The following is a 23,776-nucleotide window of genomic DNA, read 5'->3' as shown; positions in this document are numbered from 1 at the left end:
ATAAAACTGTCTGTACTGATAATGAAACTGGAATGATTCCTGGTTAAATTCCTGCCTCCCCAAAGCCAATAAGAGGGGTCTGCACTGCAACAGGGACCTGGTGCCCACTGTTAGTAAGGGGAGCCCCTGCTTGGCAAGAGGCATTTTCTGAGTGCATGTGGCCTACTTCCTCAACCTCTCTTTTTCAGACCTGGACCCAGAAATGTTCCCTTGGATCTTAATGCAGCTTCTGCTCCCGTGCATTTCATAAACTCAGATGTTATAAAGCCAGAAGGGACCTACGTGACCTCCTGCATAACATACAAACTTGATTTAAAAATTTCTAATGATGGAGAATTCACCAGAACCCTTAGTAAGTTGTTCCAATGGTTAATTACCTTCACCGTTAAAAATTATACTTTATGTCTAGTCTAAGTTTGTCTAGCTTCAACTTCCAGCCATTGGATTTTGTTATACTTTTGTACGCTAAATTAATGGGCCCTGTTATATCAAATTTCAGTTCCTTGTGTAGAGAGACAAAAGGTGTGTTAGGGAATATTTTTTATTGGACAAGATTCTGTTGGCAAGAGAGACAAGCTTTCGAGCCACCGAGAGCTCTTCTTCTGGAATTAGAAAGGTTCTCCCCTCCCGCCTCATTTCTCTAATATCCTGGGACTGACATAGCTACAACGACAATGCGTAGTTCTTCATGTAGGTAGTTATAAACTGAGCAAGTCCCCCTTAACATGCTCTTTGTGAAGCTGTGACATAGAGGCCCACTGGTGCTAGCTGGCAAAGCATTCCGTGTCCTGTAACAGCAATTCCTAACTGGCCTGACAAACTCACTACACCAAGCATACCGCTTGCATAGTATTTAATCGATAAAGACTATTATGTAAGGTCTTAAATGAAAGTCAGAGCCACAGTGGTGATGAATATCCTTGTGAAATGTATGTACTGCTACTATGTAAGGAGTCATGTACATATACTGGCTATATGTTCCTAAGTTCTCTATTAAGGCAGAGTTGACAAACAGGTTTCTGCCAGATAAAGGAGGTTTATTCACCTTTCCTGACTGGTCAGTACATGAAGTAAGCATTGTAAGGTAACACAGTGGAAAGTCATTTACAATACATACAAAGACAACAGGAGGATGTGAAATCAACTGAAAAAAAACAAGCGACAGGGGTTCTACTGTCCCTGAGGACAGAGAATGAACTTTTGGGATATAAGGCAGAGGCACAGAGACACCCCTTTATTCTGAACCTCAGAAGTAATTGGGCAGCGTGATTACATTAATGAAAACAGGATCTGAAACAGACTCAGTTGAAACGCTGAAAAGGACATTTGGGGTGAGATCAACTTGAACTTCCCCATGCTGCACACTGAGTGCTCACTAATTAAGTCCAGCAGTGGGAGTGGAGCCGAGATGGCGCTTGGCTGGTGGGGGTGAGGAGACAGCAGGGCCAAGGGGGAGCACCAGCCCCTGCCACGTGCAGTGCACTGGGCCTGGCTTTGAACAAGGGCCCTGCAGGGGCTGCCTTTGCCCAGAGCTGTACTCTCTGCTCCCCTCTGGAGGCTGTGGTGCCAGGGAAACACTCCTCATCACTGCCCCGCCCTGGGCTGGTGCCTGCCCTGCCGGAGTCTGGAGCAGGTGTGTGCAGCGCCGGGGGGTGAAAATCTCATCAGGCTCTGAAAACCATGAGAGTGGCTGAAAAATGCCAGCTTGGAAATGCTAACGCACAGCTCGTCCCTCTGAGCTCGCCTGGCTCCAGCTTCACGTCCCAGCCCCCGGGGCTAAAACATATTAAAGTTTGAAATGGAAGCCAGGGTTCTCCCAGGATCTCCTAACTCCGGATGGATGGATCTAGACTGTTCTCAGTGGTACCAGATGACAGAACAAGGAGTAATAGTCTCAAATTGCCGTGGAGGTGGTTTAGGTTGGATATCAGGAAAAAAAATTTCACTAGGAGGGTGGTGAAGCACTGGAATGGGTTACCTAGGGAGGTGGTGGAATCTCCTTCCTTAGAGGTTTTTAAGGTCAGGCTTGACAAAGCCCTGGCTGGGATGATTTAGTTAGGGATTGGTCCTGCTTTGAACAGGGAGTTGGATTAGATGACCTCCTGAGGTCCCTTCCAACCCTGATATTCTATGATTCTATTTAGAGAAAAGTTTAACCTGTTAAGTTTAGGCTCTAGGAATCATGTTATGAATTTGTTTTATACATAACCCTTCTGTTTCCATTATCCTTACTCACTCTCTCTTAAATCTTAGCTAATAAACTTATGATTGTTTTCACTATAAATATACCTCAGTGCTGTGGTATTATATAAGGAGCTGGTTGAATCACACAATTTGGTGTGTACACTGTTCCTTTGGGGACAGCAGATCTGGTGTTACTGAGAGTGTTCAGTGGCTAGGGGATGAATATTACAGAGGATTGCTTCAAAGTGGCTCAGGGACTAGGGTGCACCTATTGTTAATGTGCAAGATAAAGTAAGGGCAGCATAGCCCAGAGGAGAGTGTTTGGGTAGCTAACAAAGTGGAACTGTTAGGGACCTGACACTCAGTTAAGCACAAGCAAGTCTTTCTCTAGCTAGAGGCAAGGGAGTAACAAGCTGACTCCCAGTTCTGGGCATCCCAACAACCATCACATAAGCTAAACCGATTGAGCTCTATTAGTTTTTTACTATACGGCTTGTTTCTCATCCTTTAAATCATTATCATGGCTCTTCTCTGAACCCCCTCTAATGTATCAGAATCCTTCTTAAATTGTGGGCACTAAGAGTAGACACAGTATTCCAGTATCAGTCACACTTGTGTCAGATATAGAGGGACATATCCTCCCTACTCCTACTTGATATTCCCGTTTATACATCCAAGGATCACATTAGCCCTTTTGGCCACAGTATTGCTCATGTTCAGCTGATTATAGAGGCACTGCTTCCCTAGATAGAGTCTCCCATCTTGTAACTATGGCCTACATTCTTTCTTCCTATATGTATACATTTAGCCATATTAAAATGCTTGAGCCTGGCTTACCAAGTGATCCAGATAACTCTATCAGGTGACCTGTCCTCTTCATTATTTACCACTCCCTTAAGCTGTGTGTCATGTGCAAATTTTATCCGTGATAATTTTACGTTCTCTTCCAGGCCATTGCTAAAGCATAGAGCTGGGAACTGATCCTTGCAGGACACCAGAAGGAACACACCCATTCTGATTCTCTGTTTACAATTACGTTTTGAGATCCATCAGTTAGCCAGTTTTTAAATCCATTTAATTTTTGCTTTGTTGATTTTGTATTGTTCTATTTTCTTAGCCAAAATGTTGTGTTGTCACCAACTCTAATGCCTTACAGAAGTCTATTATATCAACACTATTACCTTTATCAGTCAAACTTGTAATCACATAAAAAAGTCAAGTTAGCCTGACAAGGTCTATTTTCTATAAACCCACATTTTAAAATGTCCATACTGACTGGGCCTGACTATCCCAAAGTGCACTTCAGTATGCAGAGATATTCATGCTCATGTGAGAATGGGGAGCACTGAATACTGCAGTGCATTTCCGAACAAAAACAAGCCAAATCCTCCAGTTGTTAGAACGGAATTCTGCAAGGTACTGAGTGCTTTCAATTTCCATTGATTTGAAAGTGCTTCGGTCTTTGCAGGACTAGGATCTCAGTCCTTACTCGCACACTATTCCCATTGGAGTCAATGCCTCAGGCAAACTGTAGCACAGTCATAATCTGTCCTTGTATAATTTCTATAAAATACTTACAAATACCTATCATTTGCATCAGACTTGTTGAAAAAGAAAAAGCTTGAACCTGGCTAGACATTGTGTTACGTGGACTTGGATAGTGGAGCATTTAATACTTGAAAGTACAGTATATTGAATGTAATGGAGTTTGATTGAAGAGCATCTAAATAGCAGATCCGTTGACAAAATAATGGACGGTTATATGCAGGAAGAGTTATCATTGATTATCTAAAAGCCTCTCTGTGTACAAAGAAAGGACTTTCTAATTTGAACTTTTGTAATCAAAGAAAACCAGATGAACTACAAATGGTAATATACATTTATTGGCATTGGATTAATTAAATCTTGCAGGTTTGCCCAAAAACCTTTTCAAGTGTCATCTCTAGAGCAATGTGTATTTGCACTAATGAAAGAAATGGAATTCAGAAATGGCCTTTAGGAAATGCGTAAGTTGTGCAGTCCATTAATATGAAAAGGAAATGCAGACTGCAAAAATCTCTTTCAGTGCTAGTAGCATTAACTCAATTTGGACTAGTTTGTGGTTATCACAGTTTGCTTTTAAGCATTTGAGCCCAAATATGTAACACAGTGACAGCGGGGAAATGCTTTAGATTAAGCAGCTAATGTAAAAATCATTTACTGAATATATTTTTATCAAATTCTCTCTTTGCTGCAAGCTCCGAGCTTGATACTTCAAGTGGCTGAGGATGTCCTGGGAATTGTGAAGCCATCTTTGGTCCTACTGAATATCAATGGGACTGAAGGATTCAGCACACCTTACAGGACTGAGGCTGAAATTTGAGAAGCAGATGACAAAATCATAGAATCACAGAAGATATGATTGGAAGAGACCTCAGGAGGTCATCTAGTCCCTAGGACAAGTCATGCCACCACTATGATTACAATCCTGTGATGTGAAAATGCGGTAGGCTTTCTTGCTAATTAACATTGAACTACAAAATATACACACGAGCAATATTCAAGTGTTTTAAGGGAGCATTTGTGTAAAACCAAAAAGAGCAGATTAAACAGCAAAAAGGATTTCTAGGTCTATTGCCTAAAAATGATATACCGGTCCAGTGAAAAATAAATAAATAACAGTCAGTCATATAGTCTGTCGTATCAGGGACTAAGCCCTGAAGAGATAGCTGAAGATCAGAATGCAGCTCCCAGTCCTTGCTTCCCTAGCAGATGGGCCAAGCTGGGATGAACACACCACACCTTGGAGCTCCACAACGGACCACAACCGAGGAGCTAGCTTACAGATTTTAAGGCCAAAAGGAATCATTATGATCAGCTAGTCTGCTCTCCGTCATAGCAAAGGCCATAACATTTCAGCAGCTGCTAGCTCAATATCTTGTGGGGGTACTAGAGGATTTCCAGGCTTTGTTTAAAGCCTTACAAGAGATGGAGAATTTACCACATCCTTTGTAGCCTGTTCTAGTTACCCTCACTGTTAAAAATAGCAAAGGACAGTGACCGTGCTCATCACTTTCAGTGTCTCAGAGTGAGGGATAAGAGTGAGAGTTTTGGTTTTGAAGATTAGATGTGCTTCCAGAAAAGTCACTAGCATGGGGCTAAAAATTGGGCGAGAATTGGGCAAGGACTTCATGGTTTGGCCTCATAGACAAAATCCTTTACAGTTAAAGAAAACAACCAATATAAGGTGGCCTAGACAGCAGCTTAATGCATCAGTAGGAGAGATGGACTTATTCTGCAGCCCTGCCGGAATGACCCTTGTCCCAGCACTGTCTGCCTCTGATAAATTATAGGTCTCTCCCCTTCATTCCTGGTGGAATGTCCCATATCACATACATGTCCTTTATTTACACTGTGCATCTTTTCATCTGTTACTGGGAAATTTGCTTCCACTGTGCCAATGAACAAACAAAAAACAAAAACTGAAGTTCAGTACAAGAAACTTTAAACTGCAATTTAGTCCAGTAGATACATACAGTAGCTGGTCATCTGTGTGCATTACAGCTCTCCCTGATCAATAGTAATTCAGTGCTATAGCATGCTGTATCATCATCTGACAGATATTTTAAGACTTGATTAGTCGTAGGCTCTTTCCAGGGCCCATTGGGACACTACTACAGTGTTCAGTTATAAAGTCCTCCTTCTGAAAGCATGAAACAGAGGATTTCTCATTTCCCAGCTAGGAGAAGCTTCACTGAAACGCCAGAGATTTCTCACGTCCCTGTTTCTGAAACCTCTAGCTGATTTTTTCCAAACGGAGTCTTGAGGATGGAACTCAGATCTCGTCCCCAGCAAGACAAAAAGATGTGCACAAAAGTGTTTTGGGTGGTGTTTCCTCATGCCTGCTTCATCTCTTCTTTAGTGATCTATGCTTTTCTGGGGGCTGTCATGTTTTCTCACATTGAGGGTAACAGAAATTGCAATGAAAATAAAGACTATAAGGATTTTATGCTGAATCTGTGGAACCTCTCACAAAATTTTACAGGTATGTGCAGTAATAGAAAAATGACTTCGCTTACAGGGTATTACTGATCCCTTTGTCATTCAAATTAGATCTCTTAACTTGTGACTATATACTTCAAAATAATGAAGGGTAAGCTTGGAAGCAGCTTTTCCTTACGTTTAGAGAGTGTATTTATTTGCTTTAATTATGATTTCCAGGCTGTAAGCTTCCACGATCCCTATGTGAATGTTTGACCAGATTTTTGTAGTGCTTATCTACTTCGCTTTGTCTTGCATCACTGGAAAGATTTAAAGTTACCCTGGGTAGCAAAACAGTGACTGAGCTTGCTTAGCTATTGTAACAAGCTCAGTTCATCCCTCATGGGGGTCTCCGTTAGTCGCCTGGCAATAGGAGGTCAGCCTGCTGCCTCACAAAACAAAAACATAACAGTTCAGAGAGTCAAAGAAAAGCTGGATCCTAATAATCATTTATGTGAAGGATGGTCCAAGTAGAGGGGATATAATGTCAGGATGGCAAAGAAAGAGAGGGTGGTGGGGACTGGGGTGGTAGCACTTATTCATTGTCTACAGCAGACTAAATAGATAAAAGAGCTTTTAGTGAATGGTCACTGGCTCTTTCTGAGGGCTTGTCTACACTTAAAAATTTACCAAAATAGCAACTCCAGAATAATTATTCCAGACAAGTTATTTATTTCAGTATAAACCCTCTGTGGACACTTATTCCAGAATACGAGTGCCTTTTTTCAACTGAGCTTACTGTATTTTGGAAGTGATTTTTATCAGGGAGGGATTACAGGGGTAAGTCACACTCCAAAGATGCCTATATGTGCAGGCTATAGGAGTAGCTGCTAGAGATAATGCATTTGGTATTTATCCACAGGTAGGGGCCATGGGTCTCAGCAGTAGACCACAAATCTGTTTATCTTCTGATTACAAATTGTTTTACTTTCTTAAGTAAAAGACCAGGCTGGTTGTACCTCTTTTCCCTCTTACCGCCGTCTCCCCCAGTTCAGTTATTCAACCAGAAGAAGAATAAACCAGGTACTTAAAAGAAAAAAGAGCTGGATGTCATGAAAGAGAGAGGTCAAATTTTGTGTCATTCTTTCTTTGGTATATCTTCTATCTTTCTCTTTTTTAAAATTACCCAGTTTCTTTGTTCTCATTTTTTAATGCTTTCACCCATCAGCCCACCCTCCTCTGTTTCTTCACCACAGCTACTAGCCTGACTCTACTTACGACATGGGCAAAGATAGGTTTGTGTGGGGATAGGTTCTTCTTTTAAAGTAACAGAGCCAGATCCTCAGCCGGCATAATGGAGTTAGGCTGATTTACAGCAGCTAATGGGGTGGCCCAGAGTCTTGAAGCAGTTACCACATGCTATTTTGTTATTGTAACAGAAAATATGACAGAAAACGAGAAGATATTTAAGAAAAGAGTCCATGACCTGCTTATCAAAGCTAAGTTGGAATGGTTTGACGATCCAAAAGAACGATGGTCTTTCCTTGGGTCTCTCTTTTTCTGCTGTACTGTGTTCACAACAGTGGGTAAGTTCTGAGGTAAAGGACACTTAACATTTGATGCTAATCACTGCATTTAACTCATGGGTTTCATCCAATGAATTCACAAAGGAACAACATATATTTATAGTGAGTAGTTTGGGTTAAAATGTTATCCAGGGCTCTCTAGACCGGTATATTCTAATGCATTTTAGCACTTAGATTGCTGTAATTGCACATGCAAATTAAATGCTCAGGTGCATGCACACATGGTCATCATGACCTAATGCAACTTTTTTGTAAAAAAGAACAAACAAGTTTTCTCTATTGTTTTGGTTCAAAATGTGCTCTTGCCCTCCCCACTGTTGTGTATTATGCTGGGTGTTGCCCTCCACCAGAGAGGTGGTGATCTGATTTTAAAGAGCTTCACAGTTGTTTAGGTTGAAAAGAGTGTTATAAATATAAGGCATTATAATTAATTCTTTCTTATGTATCCACCGAGGCATATTCGTAGAATCATAGAATATCAGGATTGGAAGGGACCTCAGGAGGTCATCTAGTCCAACCCCCTGCTCAAAGCAGGACCAATCCCCAGACAGATTTTTGCCCCAGGTCCCTAAATGGACCCCTCAAGGATTGAACTCACAACCCTGGGTTTAGCAGGCCAATGCTCAAACCACTACTCCTGAAATTTTCCATTCCGGCTCCAGGTGTAGACAGATGACCTAGATACAAACAAAAATGACCTGTTCTAGTCCCTTCTCTACAACACTATGGGGTGCTACTTTCCATGTGCTTCTGCTGTTCTTCTTGACACCAGTTTCACCCGTTGGCAAGCGCAGGCAGTGACTAAGTCTTCCATATAGAACCACTCAGTTAGAACGTGCATGCCTGAGACAATGACCAACACCACCTTTTGTGAGGGAAGGTCTGGAGGCAGCAAGCAGCAATCCAGAGAGGCTAACAAGGAAAGGGACAGAGACAGAAGATTTCTAGGGTGGACGTGTGTTTTTTTTAAAGATGGTAACATAGTCAGATATCCAGCTGAAACCTGTATTTATTCAACTGACCAAAATTCAGTTAAACTAAATATGGATATGAAAAGTTATCTGACAGAATCCACAGTTTTCAAACAACATGCACATACTCATGCCTCTAAAAGTGCTTGGACTCAGAATTCATTTTCCTGTATAACCTCAGCTATACTCCTCCCTATTCAATTCTGCTATTAAGAAATCAGTTTCAAGATCTCAAGTTGCGTGATTAAAGTCTCCTTCCCACTCCTTAGACTACTTTCTTTGGTTACCCCTTTCTGCCCTTCCATGGCTGTTAATCTTCCTCTTTGTTACATTAAAAAAAATCCATCTGTTTTCTTTACAGCATAGAACCAGCATGTAATCACACCAGGGTGTTTATTATACATGGAATATCCTGCACCACAGGTTTTCTAGATATGACTGAACTACCCCATAAGTACCTCTGCTTATGTAGGCAGCGGACGAGCTACAACCAGAGTGGGTGTGTCTACATCTGCACCTTTTCTTATGGGACTTCTGTGAGAGAGGCATCAGGATTTTATTTATTTATTTTACTGACTCAGGCAAAATCCCCCCTGACTACAATATAAGAGCTGATTTGTGGAATGGGTCTACATGGAAGTTTGGTTCTCTTTCATCTCTGCAATTTCATGTTCTTCCGCATATAATATTTTGCTATTGCAAATGATTTAAAAAGGAAGACAAACCATAGTTAAAACTAGAAACCATTAATTTCAATGGGGAGTTTTGCTTGAGTAAGGACCAAAGGACCAGTATGGACACATTTTGCTTAAACATCAAACCAAATTGGCTAAGGATATAATCTAGTAAGTGCTGTGGCTGATGCTATTTTTGGGGGGAGTGCAATGTAAGAGGGTCTCACACTAGGAATGCAAAATAGTTTCCTCTGTGGTGAAAAATGAGGACGAATAGGTAGCAGGTGCTAGTAAGTAGTAGTAAATATTTATGACAGGTAAATGTGTCCAAATCTCTTACGTGATTTAGGACCTTAAGTCTTATTTTCAGAAGTAAGTTAGTCACTTAGAAGCATTCCTACTCCCCTCCTATGTGCTTGATCCAAAATAAGCCCTATTTGTTGACCTTCCCAGGAAGCTATAAACCACATCTGTTTGCTTAGGCTCTTTGGAAGGCCTAAGATGCTTGGGGGTCTAGAGGAGGTGAGGAGCCAGGGATATTCATTTTTGTTGTTGATTGAGAGCCATTTGTGTGGGGTGAGATCAGCTGTTGATTTGTTATTTGGCTGGATTATATCTGTAATAAATGTTAAAGCAACTATAACCTGTGATAGGCACTTTCATGTATATGAATCAAAAGGAAAAAAGAAATCACTCTCCACATATTAATTACAGTAATTAATCCTCACCATTTACCTCTGCAGAGTAATAATTAGCATCCCCATTTCACAGATGTGGGAATGGAGGCACACAGGATAAATAAACTGCCAAAGGCCACATACTGAGTTAGTGGCAGAGGCTGGATTAGACCATAAAGACTATAACTATCTTTAGTAAGAATGAAGGTGACTTGGCAATTATACTCCAGTATTTGGTTTAATAATCTTAAAGACAGACCCCCAAATCGTCTAAGAGGAAATAGTGTTGACTAAGGAAGAGAAAAGCATTTTTTAAAAAGGATTCTTTATGCCTTTTTGGAGGACAGAGAACTTCCATTAAAAACTTTAATACAATTTCTCTCTGTTATCTTTTCCCTAATGGAAATGCATTAACTTAGGGTTAGGATTTTAACTTCACATCCAAAGAAGCAATGGCATAACTGCAGAAAAGGAGTCCTATGTCCTAATTTAATTTGCAGCTGAATATCTTACACTACCATTTTGTTACTTAAATTGATCATTTGGCAGTGGAAGTCTGGTAATATTTTTGCATTAGTTACATTTGATATCAGTACTTTTTAGATCACTAGAGTAAAGTGTTATTGGTTTCCAGCCATGCTCTTCAATGGAGAAAATGTGTGTCCCCTAAAGCCCAGTTTTACAACTCTCCCTATGTCAAATGCAACTCCTGCCATTAAAATCAGATCTAACAAACTGTAAATAGTTTCAAATCATTGACAGTGACAATTATGATCAACAATGGCCCCGAGTCATAAGGTTTGAGGATGCTGGGATTCATTGTTCCAAGCTATTAAACAGAATAACCAGTTGCAAAAATTCAGATTAGAATCCAGATCTGAATTTACCAAAATACAGGGAGTTTTGATCTGGTGTTCCATTCTGGGTCAATTTCTATGTATGAGTTACCACATACAAAAAACTCTCTGCTTTCAGGTAAGTTTTATGGTTTGTGCATATGCTCTTTCAGAAGGAATACAGTGAAGGTCCTTCTGCTCCAAGTCACACCCATGTACAAAGCCCCCAGCCTAAGAAGTTTTAAAAAGGATTGAGATAAATGTTAAAAAAAAAAAAAAAAGACCACACAGACTATTGACTAAAATATCACCACACAAATTATTGACTTAAAACTGTATTAAAAGTTCAATGTTTTGAATACAAAATAAATTGCAGTGTTCTATTTTTATTTTGTTTTTAGGTTATGGCCATAGCTACCCCGTAACAAAGGTTGGAAAATATCTGTGTATGCTATATGCATTATTTGGCATACCTCTGATGTTCTTGGTTCTGACAGACCTGGGAGACATCCTTGCAACGATCTTATCCAAGTCTTACAATAAATTTAGGAAACTTAATTCAAAAATGTTAGCCTCTAAACCAGCTAAACTGTGTTCTGGATGCGTCTGTAAGAAAAACAATGAGATAAAAACTAGATCATCATTGCTTATGCAACACAAAATAGTCATCCAGGAACCTTTAAGTATCACAGAAGTGCTGAAAAGCCAATCCTCTGTTAAAAGGAAGTCACTGCAATACCAGAATGCTGAAATATTTGAAATGCTAATTGCAAGAGAAAATCAATATCTTATGCCACCAAGAATTAACAAATTTGAAAGATGGAGTTCATGTCCCGAACTAGATTCAGGGAAGATGACCTGTGTCATCGAAAACTTTGGCAAAGAACTCGAAAAGCTCGATGTGCCCATCTTGCTAATGGCACTAATTGTCTTTGCATACATCTCCTGTGCAGCCGCTATTCTTCCAAACTGGGAAAACCACATGGATTTCGAGGAGGCTTTCTATTTTTGTTTTATCACCTTGACAACAATTGGGTTTGGTGATATTCATTTGGAACATCCCAACTTTTTCTTGTTTTTTTCCCTCTATATTGTCATCGGTATGGAAATAGTCATCATTGCTTTTAAGCTGGGACAAGACCGATTGATTGGCTTGTACAAAAAGGTGATTTCATATGTTAGTCAGAAGACGTCAACACAGTATGAGAAGTATCCGCGTAAAAAATAGCCATCATTTCTCCCGGTCACATTCATTGGCGATTGCAATCAGATGAAATTGTTAGTGCGTTTTCTTCTCTCTGCTTTATGGAAGGCTTAGAGGGGGCCATATTTCCCCCTCATTTACATGAGCTCCACTTGTTCTGAAATCAGTAGGAACATGCTGTAAATTGGTGGAAGGCCTCAGGAGAAAATAGACAGGTGCAGTCAGCAAAGGTTTTCCTCAAGGGATAATATTTGTAACCAGAAAAAATAAAAAACCCACAACTAACATTTAAAAAACCCTCCCCGAGCCGGGAGTCAGCTCAGTCTTATAAGCCCTGGTAGTGGAGGTCTGTCTACACACAGCAGTCTCTCCTCTCTGCCGCCCAAAGTGTTAAATTATGGTTCTTCCCCACAGCACCTGCAGAAGCACAGCTAAGGCTGACCTCTTGTTCGCCAGGACCAGACAGTGGCCCTGTCCCCTGTTACACACATACCCACTTTTCAATGGCGGAACTTGGCCTGAGATAATTAAACATAATTAAGGTATGCACCCAACTAGCTGTTCATTCATGATATTAACACATCTGAGTTTCTTAATGGTCAGTGTAATGTTAAAATTTTAAAAGGCCAAATTTTCTCAAAACCCCTCATCCTCTCCAGCTGTTTTGTAGTGTTCAGGCAGTGAAAGCAAACAGAAAACTGCTCTTAAATGCGTAGCCGGGGATAGGGTGACCAGACAGCAAGTGTGAAAACTTGGGACAGGGGGTGGAGGGTAATAGAAGCCTATATAAGACAAAGCCCCACATATTGGGACTGTCCCTATAAAATCAGGACATCTGGTCACCCTAGCTGGGGATTCTCCTTGGGTAGGGAAACGCCTGGGTGACACAAAGCCAGCCAGCATTGCTAGCCCACTTCCTGCCCCAGCATTGCAGGACTGGCAGAAGTACACTGGACTCTGGTGATCTCTGACTGACAAAGCAGCCATTAGGTGATCATTCTAGCTGATGTAACTAGTAGCAGTCTTAGGCTGCTCTAAGTTATGAATGGAGCCAAATGGGCTCTTGGCTGGCCCAGGATCAGAGAAGTGGAAAAATGGTTTAGCCACCTTTATCCCCTCATTCACTGCTCAGCCAGATCTGAGGATCTAGCCCAAAGTTTGTTACTGTGAGAATAATATTTCTTCTATAATGTTTAACTTTTTTTCCAGTTAGGAACAGGATATTTGAAATCAAAGTTACATAAATACCATAGCTTTAGACACTTTACTGTCCTGCACAGTGAAGCATTCTACTGTAAATCAGTTCCCTGTATTAAGGATCAGCATTCGTATCCTTTCAACTCTTTGTAATCAGCGTAGTGTACATAAGTTTATGGTGTTCGTCTATAACATGCAGCTGCTAATCACAGTTTCTATTCTAGAGATAGCAATTTGTGGGAATGCATGTAACAAACCTGAGACTGTGTTACAAATTATGAACCATAGCTACTGGTATATTATTAGTGGGACAGTATGGTCTAAACTGACTGAGTTTGGGCCTGGAACCATAGGAGCCCTGAGTTCTAATCCCAACTTTGCCACTGACTTGCAGTGTGGCCTCGGGCAAATCACTTTGCATCTGTCACTTCCCCATCTGAAAATAGGGAAACACCACTTACCACAGCCAAGGGTGTGGTGCGGCTTATATAGTTAATACTTGTTGAGTACTCTGAACCTGTAAAGCACAATATATGTGCCAAGTATTAGGAATAATAATTTTACTGAACAAAGATCCTATCATGCTAACTATACATATTTTTATCTATCAAAACTAGATACACACTCTATAAAGGGAATCACTGCATTTAACCAACTCTGTCTTAGCCTGTAAATTATAAGCATAAAATTGAAATTGAATGAAGACTGTAAATATTATAGTGCATTTTGACCATTATGTGATGTAAGTTATTTTTATTAGCAGGTTTGCCCTTTAAAGTTGATATTTTCTGAATATTTATATGGCACCTCTTGTAATCTCAATGAAGAATGGTAATTTATAGTCAGTACTAATTATTAATGGTTATTAGTAGTAATGAAATGCCGATGATGTACAAAATACATGCACTGATCTAGAAAAATGTGTTGTATAATAAAATTAAAAATAATAATAAAGAGCATACAATTCCTGGTTAACTGTTTAAACATTAGCTCAATTCAGGCTTCAATGTAAAGTAGCTTCCATTCGAACAATTCTCATCTTGTGTCCGCAGAATTAAATTGGTCAGGATTAAGGTCTTGGACCTGATCCAAAGCTCAACAGAAAGACTCCGATTGACTGAATGGGCTTTGTATCATACCTGCACTGCCCTTTTTGGTTTTTCTTAAAGTTTTCTTTATGTTAGGGCTCCGTACTGCAACTCTCACTCACAACTAGCCTTCCTCATGTCACTGGTCCCACTGACGTCAAAGGGATAACCTGCATACATAAGGATGGGTCCTTGATTAGGCCCATATTGTTTTCTGCTAATATTGTGCACTTGTGTTTTGGCGTTTACTTTTTGTACTTATTCAGGAGCAGTTTGGCAGAGCTCAATGCATCACCCAATGCAACAGGACATGAGGAGAGATTCTAAGCACCAAAATGCTCTGTTCATAGCACGAAGACTTGACTATACTGAGCCCTTTCATCTCTAAATCACTGGTTCAGATCTAGCCAAGATTTTAGTGGGGTAAGTGTTGATCACATCAGATAGCTCTGTGATCGCTTTTTTGGTTTTCCATCTAGTTCCAGGAGGATGTGCATTCACTTCATAAAAAAACCACCTCTACAATTAACACTACTAGGCACTCTGTGGTAGCTTCAGCAGAGGCAAGAGCCTGAGAAATTCTGGTGGGAGAATTACTCTCTGACCCCTAACCTTCCATTTCCTAGAAGCACTTTCAGACCCCTGAACTCCCAGATTAATGGGGTGGTGGTGGATGTTTTGTTCCACTATAACAGAGCTGGGCTCCTGGTTTTCACTTTTCGATTGAGAAGGACACATGATGGACACTGCATGCTGCTGGATAAATTACTACATTTTAAGAACCTCTACCAAACATGTTGTTAGTCTAACTTTCCCATTTCTTATTCCCCAACCCCCACACATGGTCAACAAAACCCATGTGCTGCGACTCTAGAAACTGTATGTGTTGCTTTACACTCACAGGGAAGGGGGCTCAAATTGTTCAAGATAAATTCCACTCAAGTTTGTTAAAATACACAGGCACAGCGGTGAGAGAATGTTGGGAATCTGCTTTCTGACTCCCAGCAAATAGTAGCTGTCAGCAGCCAAAAGATCTCCTATCTACTGGACCACTTTTTTTGAGAGAGAGAGAAAGAAAGGGCTGATGTCTAAATGTAAAAAATTAGTGCACAATTACTTGACTTTTATTTGGAAATCAAGTTATTGTGCATGCCAATAACTAACCATTTGCACATGCAATTGTTTGTGAAATTTTAGTAAGTGCATACACAGATGTTAGTGAGCAACTGTGCACACAGTCTTGGGCTTCCTTTTTAAATAATCAGTGCACTGTCTCAATCATCTCTTGAGCTCAGACCAAGTTGACACCAGCTGAAGAAACTATGGTGTTGGTGATGGTATATGGGCAGAATAAGAGCCACAGAACTTGATTTATAAATTCCTTCAAGCTGACATGACAAATTGTTGCGGTTTTAGGAAAGCATGTCTCATATCAGCCAATGTAATTTTAGAAACAAAACGCAATGCCATGAAGAAGAGATATGATAGTTAAAAATTAATATTTCCATGTCAAAGATCTATTGATGAGAATTCAGGATGATGAAGTTTAGTCTAATGACATTACTGTCTTACACAGGTACTTCCACAAAATCCTATATGAACAGGAAAGCTGAGACAGGGTATACTGTAGACCAGCATATAAAACTGCTAATGCACTTGATGCTCCATTGGAAGTGAGTATCAAAGGGGTAGCCGTGTTAGTCTGGATCTGTAAAAGCAGCAAAAAGTCCTGTGGTACCTTATAGACTAACAGATGTATTGGAGCATAAGCTTTCGTGGGTGAATATTCATTTCTTTGGATGCATGTCATTGGAAGTGAGATACATCTGATGATGTGGGTTCTAGCCCACAAAAGCTTATGCCCAAATAAATTTGTTAATCTCTAAGGTGCCACAAGGACGCCTCATTTTTTTTTTCTGATACAGACTAACACGGCTACCACTGAAACTTAATCTACTGAACATTGCTGGCTGCCATCGAGTTTTATGCTGTGTGATCTGAAAGAGAAACCCACTGGTCTGTTAAAATAAGCGAGCATTGACATTGCGGTCTACTTCACATACGACAAGAGAGACTTGAGAAGCAATCTAAGGTTTGGGAGCTGACACATGGTACAGGATACTCATCCCACAGGTTTGCCATGATATTCTTTCCTTACGAGGAGTCAAGTAGATTTTGATTGAAAGAGGGATTAAAGTGGTGCAGCATGTATTCAGAAGGAAGCCTTTCACTCTTCAGACTTGTCTCATACTTGTTCCTACAGCTGTCTGAATATAGCACAATACTTAATCACATTGGAGAATGTTCACCCACAATAAGGAGATTATTGACCCCCATTGCTGGCTGAATTCCAACCAGCGAAAGGCATCCATCCAAAATGACAGTGACTGCACACCTTTTCAGAGATACATGATGTGAATGGCTGACATACCATAACTTACAGGGAAGTATGTTTTCTAAAAATATTAAAAATAATAATAATAATAAAGTCTACTTACTGAGATTTATAAACATGCAAGAATCATGACATAATAGTGTCACTATGTGTGTATATAGATATAAAGACATATCTAGAACAGAGGTCCCCACACTGTGGGGTGCGCCCCTCTAGGGGGACATGGAGGAATGTTCAGGATTACGAGGGGAGGCAGGCCAGCCCCTATGGGGGCAAGGAGGGAGCACCACCCTGCCCTGCTCTGCTCTGGCCCCACTTCCAGCTGCGGCTCAGCTCCCGGCCCCATGTCTTGCCCTGCCCTCAGGCTCGGCCCCTGGCCGTGGCTCCATTCCCAGCCCCACTCCCAGCCCCAGACCTGCCTCCAGTTGCGGCCCCAGTCTCAGCTTCCTTACCCCTGGCCACATCTCCTCTCTCAGAGCTTCAGCCCTGCTCCTGGCCCTGGCGGGGAGGCCTGGACAAGGATAAGGGGGGCACAATCCTGAAAAGTTTAGGGCCACTGATCTAGAATCATGCATGGATGGAAAAATATACATTACAAAAAATGTGAAAAGAGAATACAAGTATGATTCATTCTCATACAAGGTTATGTTAAAGCACTGGCAGCATAAGCCCCATTCTCAGCAAAGTTGCAAATGTTTTACCATGCCTATGAAGTAGGGCAAAAATAGCTTTCACCATAGCATCTGCAAAAGTCTGATCAGAAGGATTCAGAATGTTTTTGGCATTCTAACTTCCTGCCTGTGCACTTCATCTGCCATAGTTGATCTGTGAACTATGGTATTCTTGGTCAGTGTGGGGGGAGGGACAGCTAGGGGTGAAGGCATCGATAGTATGGAACAACAGGTGATCATACTGCAGTACTGAATCATAGATGCCTGGGCCTTGTATCTGGTAGTTTGTTCTCCTAGATCAAGGATAAAACCTAGCGAGTTGAGAAGTCTTCGAGGGCGAACCTGCTTTGGTTGCTAACTACCCTGGTAGAAAGGAGGAAAGGTTCCGATCGCTGCCTGGACGAGGTAGCGATCAGACCAGGAGACTGGTGTGTTGGAGATGTCTCCAATATCCAGTCCTAGGCCAAAGACTGGATCCGACATATGTCTGGCTGCATGTGGAGGTCCAGAGTTTGCCTGGGGGAATCTGATGGTTTCCATGTAGGCCATGAGCTCAAGTAGTACTGTATCATTGTGGACTGTCTATGTGCGGTTGAGGTCACTAAGGTCTAGGAATCTGGAAGATTCCAGAACCCTAGTGGGCATCAGCTTTATAAGATCCTCCGGGAGAATGACAGGGTTTTCCCTCTGGAGGTCTGTAAAGCACCTCTTCACCTCACAGATAAAATGCTTTAGTTTCTTGGGTGGAACATCTTCTGCCCCTGAGGCTGGAGGAGAAGGGGAGACTGCTATTCCACATCTTCTCTTCTTTTTTCTGATGCATTCTGGAGTCTGCCTTGACTTGTTACATACAGAGTCTCCCTGTGAGACCAGCTGTAAGCTAGGGTTTGAGGTAGCACTTAACTAGGTAATGCAGGCAAGGCCAGGTACTTCATCCAAAATGAGATCTTGGATGGTGCTGGTTTTGTAGATGGATGACCTTGCATTCATTTAGTATAGAGGCAATAAGTCACTCATTGCTAATTTGATAGTGAATAGGTAGCTGTTGGAAAATGAACTGGTGGTCTCAGTTCAGGCCCTAACAGACAGGATCAACAGCAGCTCAAAAAACACTGGCACCGTTAGGACACTCAGGCTCTATATGCACTGCAACATTCCTTCTGAAGTCCATGTGAGTTTTGCCTATACAATAACTCCTCACTTAAAGTTGTCCCGGTTAAAGTTGTTTCGTTGTTATGTTGCTGATCAATTAGGGAACATGCTCATTTAAAGTTGTGCAATGCTCCCTTCTCTTTGTCTACTGCTTGCAGGAAGAGCAGCTTGTTGCAGCTAGCTGGTGGGGGCTTGGAACCGGGGTGGACCGGCAGCCCCCCTATCAGCTCCCCGCTCCCCTAAGTTCCCTGTGCAGCAGCTGCCAGCAGGCTAGCAATTGCAGTTGTCCCTCCCCCCACTGCCATGTGCTGCTCCTGCCCTCTGCCTTGGAGCTGTTCCCCGAGCCTCCTGCTTGCTGTGCGGGGGAGAGGAAGGGAGGGCTAATGTCAGGGTGTCCCTCTCCCCCCTGCTCCTACACCCCGCTTACCCCTTCTTCTCCATATAGAGCAGGGTGGGGACAGGGATGGAGAGAGACAGAGAGAGCCTGGGGCAACAGCTGCTCTCTCAACTTCCTAATCCACTTAAAAAGACAATGCACTTATGAGTGGGTCAGCTTACTTAAAGGGGCAGTGTGCATTTCTCTCTCTCCCACACACAAGGTGTAGGTCTGTCTCTGTCTGCTATGCTATCTCCCCTCCCCTCCATTCCTGCTGCCTTGTAGAATGTGAGGCTACATTAACAACAATATGTTAATCCCTGAGGGCTCAGCCGAGTGCTAGTTCATCATTTAGCACAGGGGTTCTCAAACTGGGGGTCAGGACCCCTCAGGGGATCATGAGGTTATTACATGGGGAGTCGCGAGCTGTCAGCCTCCACCCCAAATCCTGCTTTGCCTCCAGCATTTATAATGGTGTTAAATAGATAAAAAAGTATTTTTAATTTATATGGGGGGGGGGGTTGCACTCATAGGCTTGCTATGTGAAAGGGGTCACCAGCACAAAAGTTTGAGAACCACTGATTTAGCATCGAGGCATTCCCTGGGAAATATACCACGCTCTTCCACCATCTAACTTTACCACCTCAACCAAGCTTCACAATTATCATAGCTGTGAACAGTATTAAATTGTTTGTTTAAAACGTATACTGTGTGTGTGTGTGTATATATATATAGTGTGTTTTTTGTCTGGTGAAAAAAATTTCCCTGGAACCTAACCCCCCTATTTACATTAATTCTTAGGGGAAATTGGATTCACTTAACATCGTTTCGCTTAAAGTCGCATTTTTGAGGAACCATAACTACGACGTTAAGTGAGGAGTTACTGTTTAAAGACTACAGAGCTGGGGGCCCTGCTGGGTTGAAATTGTTGATTAAAAAAATTTGATGTAATTTTTGATTAAAAGTATTGTTAAAATTTTGACTTTTGATGAAAAAAAAAAAACCAGGGAAAAACTTAATTAACATTTTTGCAGAATGTTTCCAGCCAAATTAACTTTTTTAAATTTCTACATTAATTTTTTTTATGAAAACACAAGAGGGAAAATTCATGTGGGAGTGTTAATTTTGCTTCCTCTTTTTTGGAGGGAGGGGTGTATGCTAATTTTGCTTCCTCTTTTTTGACCAGTTCTATTGGCTAGTTTAATCCCTGAGGCCAAGAAATGGCAGAGAGAATAAAGTACTTTGTTACCTCAGTGGATGTGTCTGTAGATCCAGCTTGCGACACAATGGTAAGGCAGTAGCACACCTACTCTGTGGCTAAATAAGATTCTCTTATTCTCTCAGGGCTTGAGGTAAAGCCACTGAAATCAATGGGAGTCTTTCTTTAGACTCCAATGGGCTTTGGGTCAGACACTTGTTTTGGATTATTTCACACAAACACTGATGATGATCATCCTGATTTAGGAGGAGGACATCAGCAATCCTAGTTTTTATTGATGGGTCTTCATGAGACTCCAGAGACCAATTTGAGAACAATGCTAACTGCGCTGGCCACAGAGCCATTTACCGAGTTGTGTTCATTACGCTGCACGTTGTTTCCGTGCTTAGCACTGTGCTTCCAGCTGCTCCACGTGATTCTTCGCAAAGTTGCAGACACCCACCCTTACAGTGCGGCACCATGTAACACAATCATTCGGCTGATTGTACAAACACTAAAATATTTCTTTTTTAAACAATAAAATCAAAGTTTAATATTTTTCTTAATTGCTGCAAAATATCTGGAAGCAAACTAAGGCTTTTACTGGAGTTGAAAAGAAGTACATGATAAGCACATGATATTCTCAAAAGTTTAATTTACTGTCTGGGTCTATGAATAAATGTGCTTGTGTTAATGCTTGTTGCTAACAAAGCTTCTTTTCAAACCACCCTGCAAGGAAAAGTTAAACTGAATACTAAACTGTTTCTATTGCAATTTGTTTCAGCAATGAAACAAATAAACTTTGTGCTGGATGAGATTATGGGCCTATAAGTGTATATATGTTTTTTTCCTTCTTCAAGGAAAACAGAATAGAGGGCTGAATCCTGGTCCCATTGGATCAATGGCAAACTCCAAGTGGAATCAGTTGAAAACAAAGTATATGATGACAGGAATCCATTTGATCCTAGTTTTAAGTAGCATTTGAAATCTCACTAGATGGTCTGTTCCCAGTTTTGCAGACCTAAGAATTTGAGATGGCTTAGGGCAATAAACAGAACTTTTGTTAGCATCAACCATACCACCAATGAGCAGCACAAATTTATCGATCAGCAACATCTTTGCAATGGTTAGAGATTTGAGGCATGATTCCAATCTCACTTTCTCTATTGTAAATCAGGAGTAACTACTGTGGGCTCTTTGAATAGTCCTGTTAATTATTTTCAATACCATGACACATGGGAATCACCCACCACAGACCAGAACCCTTAAGTAACTATTCCCCACTTTCTAACCGTTAGTTTCTAGCTACACGTCTGCTGTAGCATGCATCTTCTCATTTGCAAATATAGCTCAGTTGCTATCACTTCTTGTCTTTGCTTATTGGGCATGAAAGAAAAACTCTTTACAGCTAGTTTACAAATATATTCAAAGTCATATATCTGTGTAATAATTGTGGTCTATCTCCAGGATGAAGAAATCAAGTGAAATAGAAGCTCTGATCATCCTACAAACATGCAAGCCTTATGCAACACAACTGAATATTACAAATAAATCCTATGCATAGCCTAAATGATGTGTTCCAGCTGTGTTGCCTTTAGCCTGCAAATTTCAGTCTGGAGCATAGCCATTTGATCAGTATTTTACTTAGGGGCCAATATCTGATAACTTGTGTGTCTATGGTCATAAATAGACATTATGATCTCTGCATAAACCTGCGGAAGCTCTCCAACTAAAACTGGGGAGAAGAATGCCAAGAGCTTATACTATGCCACTTTCTGCATGATCTGAATCTCTCTCGCTCTCTCTGTCTCTCCAGGTGTTTATAAGAGGCTACCTGGATAGGAGAACAGGGTAATTTAACAGTGCAAGAACACATGATGAGGATATATTCAATGACATATTTCCCTTTGCTAGCGTGGCAAAAGTAATTAGAGAAATTTGAAATATTTGTACACAGTGGGCATATTTTCCAACACTGGAGTCCAAAGTCTGTATAGCAAGAGTGTGTATGCAGAAGTGCATCCATGATTGTACCAGATATCATCATGATTACACATGTGCATCACTAGTTAGGTGGTAAGTGAACCTGCATTCATGAGTACCTGAGCATGGTTTGCTAAAGCATGGACCTGGTTCTCTACGTTTTGAAAATCTGCCCTTTCGTTTTGTTAGGATGAGTAAATGGAGACGATTCCTTGGCATTATTTGTATCTGAACTTCGTATTAAAATGTGAAGTGACAGGGAAGACGTGAGAACTGAGAAAATGGAAGCTCATTTTAAGCTCTCTCCCTCCCCCAGTTATATAGACTGGAGAGGAACAAATGAGTGAGAATTGAGGCAAAGTGCCCTAAGCTTGTGGAAGGGAGCAGAGCAAACATGGCATATAGACAGTCCTCTTCACCCAAGCCTCTGGATGCCCCATTAGGCCTAGTCTGGCATTCACGCCTCCATTAGGACTCTCCATTATATGCATCTGGCTTAAGGTTTTCTAAGTGGACATCTGTTAAAAAGCAGCATTAAATCTCACAGATTCCCCCTTTGGCCTTTGCATAACAGCATGGGCATACTCTAGCTTCCAAAGGTCCCCAGGAAGTTATATTGGGATGAGAGTACTATAATGATCCAAAGACCAGTGTCATGAGGCATATTGTCTGCATGACCTCCTGGGTCCTGCTTTCCCAGAAGATACTGGTGCTCTGTGCAGTTTGGAGCACGCATGCCCATATCCCTTCTGCAAGGCTGACATGGGGACAACATCTTTAGATTAATTATCTATTTTAACTTTGTTTTTGCCCACCAACCCCCATTAGTTTTGCTGCAGGAGGCACACACAGATGCCTAAATTTGCATTACACATACACTGCAACATATTCAAAACATTCCCCACTTGATTAGTCTCCTACTCTCTCTCTCTCTCCCATTTGCAATTGTTTCTCTTTTAGCTTCCAGTATAATGTGAAACTTGGTTATTTTACTCTGTCTCAAAACATCACCATTTCAAACTGAAATCCGGGGACTTCTTAGTGTGGTGCAGTATCAGTGTTAATCATTAGCCTTCAGACTGTGAGAAGCTGTTCTATTTTAGTTGCACTAGGTAACTGTGAGAGTTTGGAATTGCGGTGAAACTCTGTGAAAGGATTCTGTATAAAATTTCTCTTTACTCGGAAAATTAAGAGAGAAAAAAACTACCCCTCAATTTAAGAAGCTACCTTCTCAATTAACACACAAATGAGCACTAGTACCCCTAACTGAGCATTTTTCTGTAACACTAAAATTTCTGCCCTGTCTTGGCTGGTTAGCTCAGCCCTCTTTATAAAGGATTACCCACAATGCTTCACTCAAAAGAATTAAAATCTATCTCTGTTTTAAAAACCTGCCAATTAACTGACATGAGCAGTCAACAGACAGTTAATTCATCTTCAGCCTTTAATGCCAGAATGTCCACAATAAAACCACATTCATTAAACAGACAGGTTTCAGAGTAGCAGCTGTGTTAGTCTGTATCCGCAAAAAGAACAGGAGTACTTGTGGCACCTTAGAGACTAACAAATTTATTAGAGCATAAGCTTTCGTGGACTACAGCCCACTTCTTCTGATGCATATAGA

At 41.2% G+C, this 23,776-nt stretch overlaps 1 protein-coding gene across 1 annotated transcript; it reads left to right on the top strand.

The window, feature by feature from the left end:
- Window positions 1–5,991: 5,991 nt before the first annotated feature.
- On the top strand, window positions 5,992–12,116 carry KCNK18 (potassium two pore domain channel subfamily K member 18). The gene is made up of 3 exons (XM_034775073.1): window positions 5,992–6,208; window positions 7,584–7,730; window positions 11,290–12,116. The coding sequence occupies exons 1-3, from the start codon at window positions 5,992–5,994 to the stop codon at window positions 12,114–12,116; spliced, it is 1,191 nt and encodes a 396-aa protein (XP_034630964.1).
- The last annotated feature ends 11,660 nt before the right edge of the window (window positions 12,117–23,776 follow it).

Source organism: Trachemys scripta, chromosome 7, assembly GCF_013100865.1.
Source record: "Trachemys scripta elegans isolate TJP31775 chromosome 7, CAS_Tse_1.0, whole genome shotgun sequence".
In the NCBI taxonomy this organism is placed as follows: domain Eukaryota; kingdom Metazoa; phylum Chordata; order Testudines; family Emydidae; genus Trachemys; species Trachemys scripta.
The sequence above is the reverse complement of the archived record's forward strand: the minus strand, read 5'-3'. Positions and strand labels throughout refer to the sequence as shown.

Bases quoted from the DNA above. Each gene is read 5' to 3' on its own strand.
- KCNK18 (XM_034775073.1), top strand. From the start codon at position 5,992: ATGGAACTCAGATCTCGTCCCCAGCAAGACAAAAAGATGTGCACAAAA. The intron at 6,209-7,583 runs GTATGTGCAGTA...TTATTGTAACAG, and splicing joins CCTCTCACAAAATTTTACAG to AAAATATGACAGAAAACGAG. The intron at 7,731-11,289 runs GTAAGTTCTGAG...TTTTGTTTTTAG, and splicing joins TACTGTGTTCACAACAGTGG to GTTATGGCCATAGCTACCCC.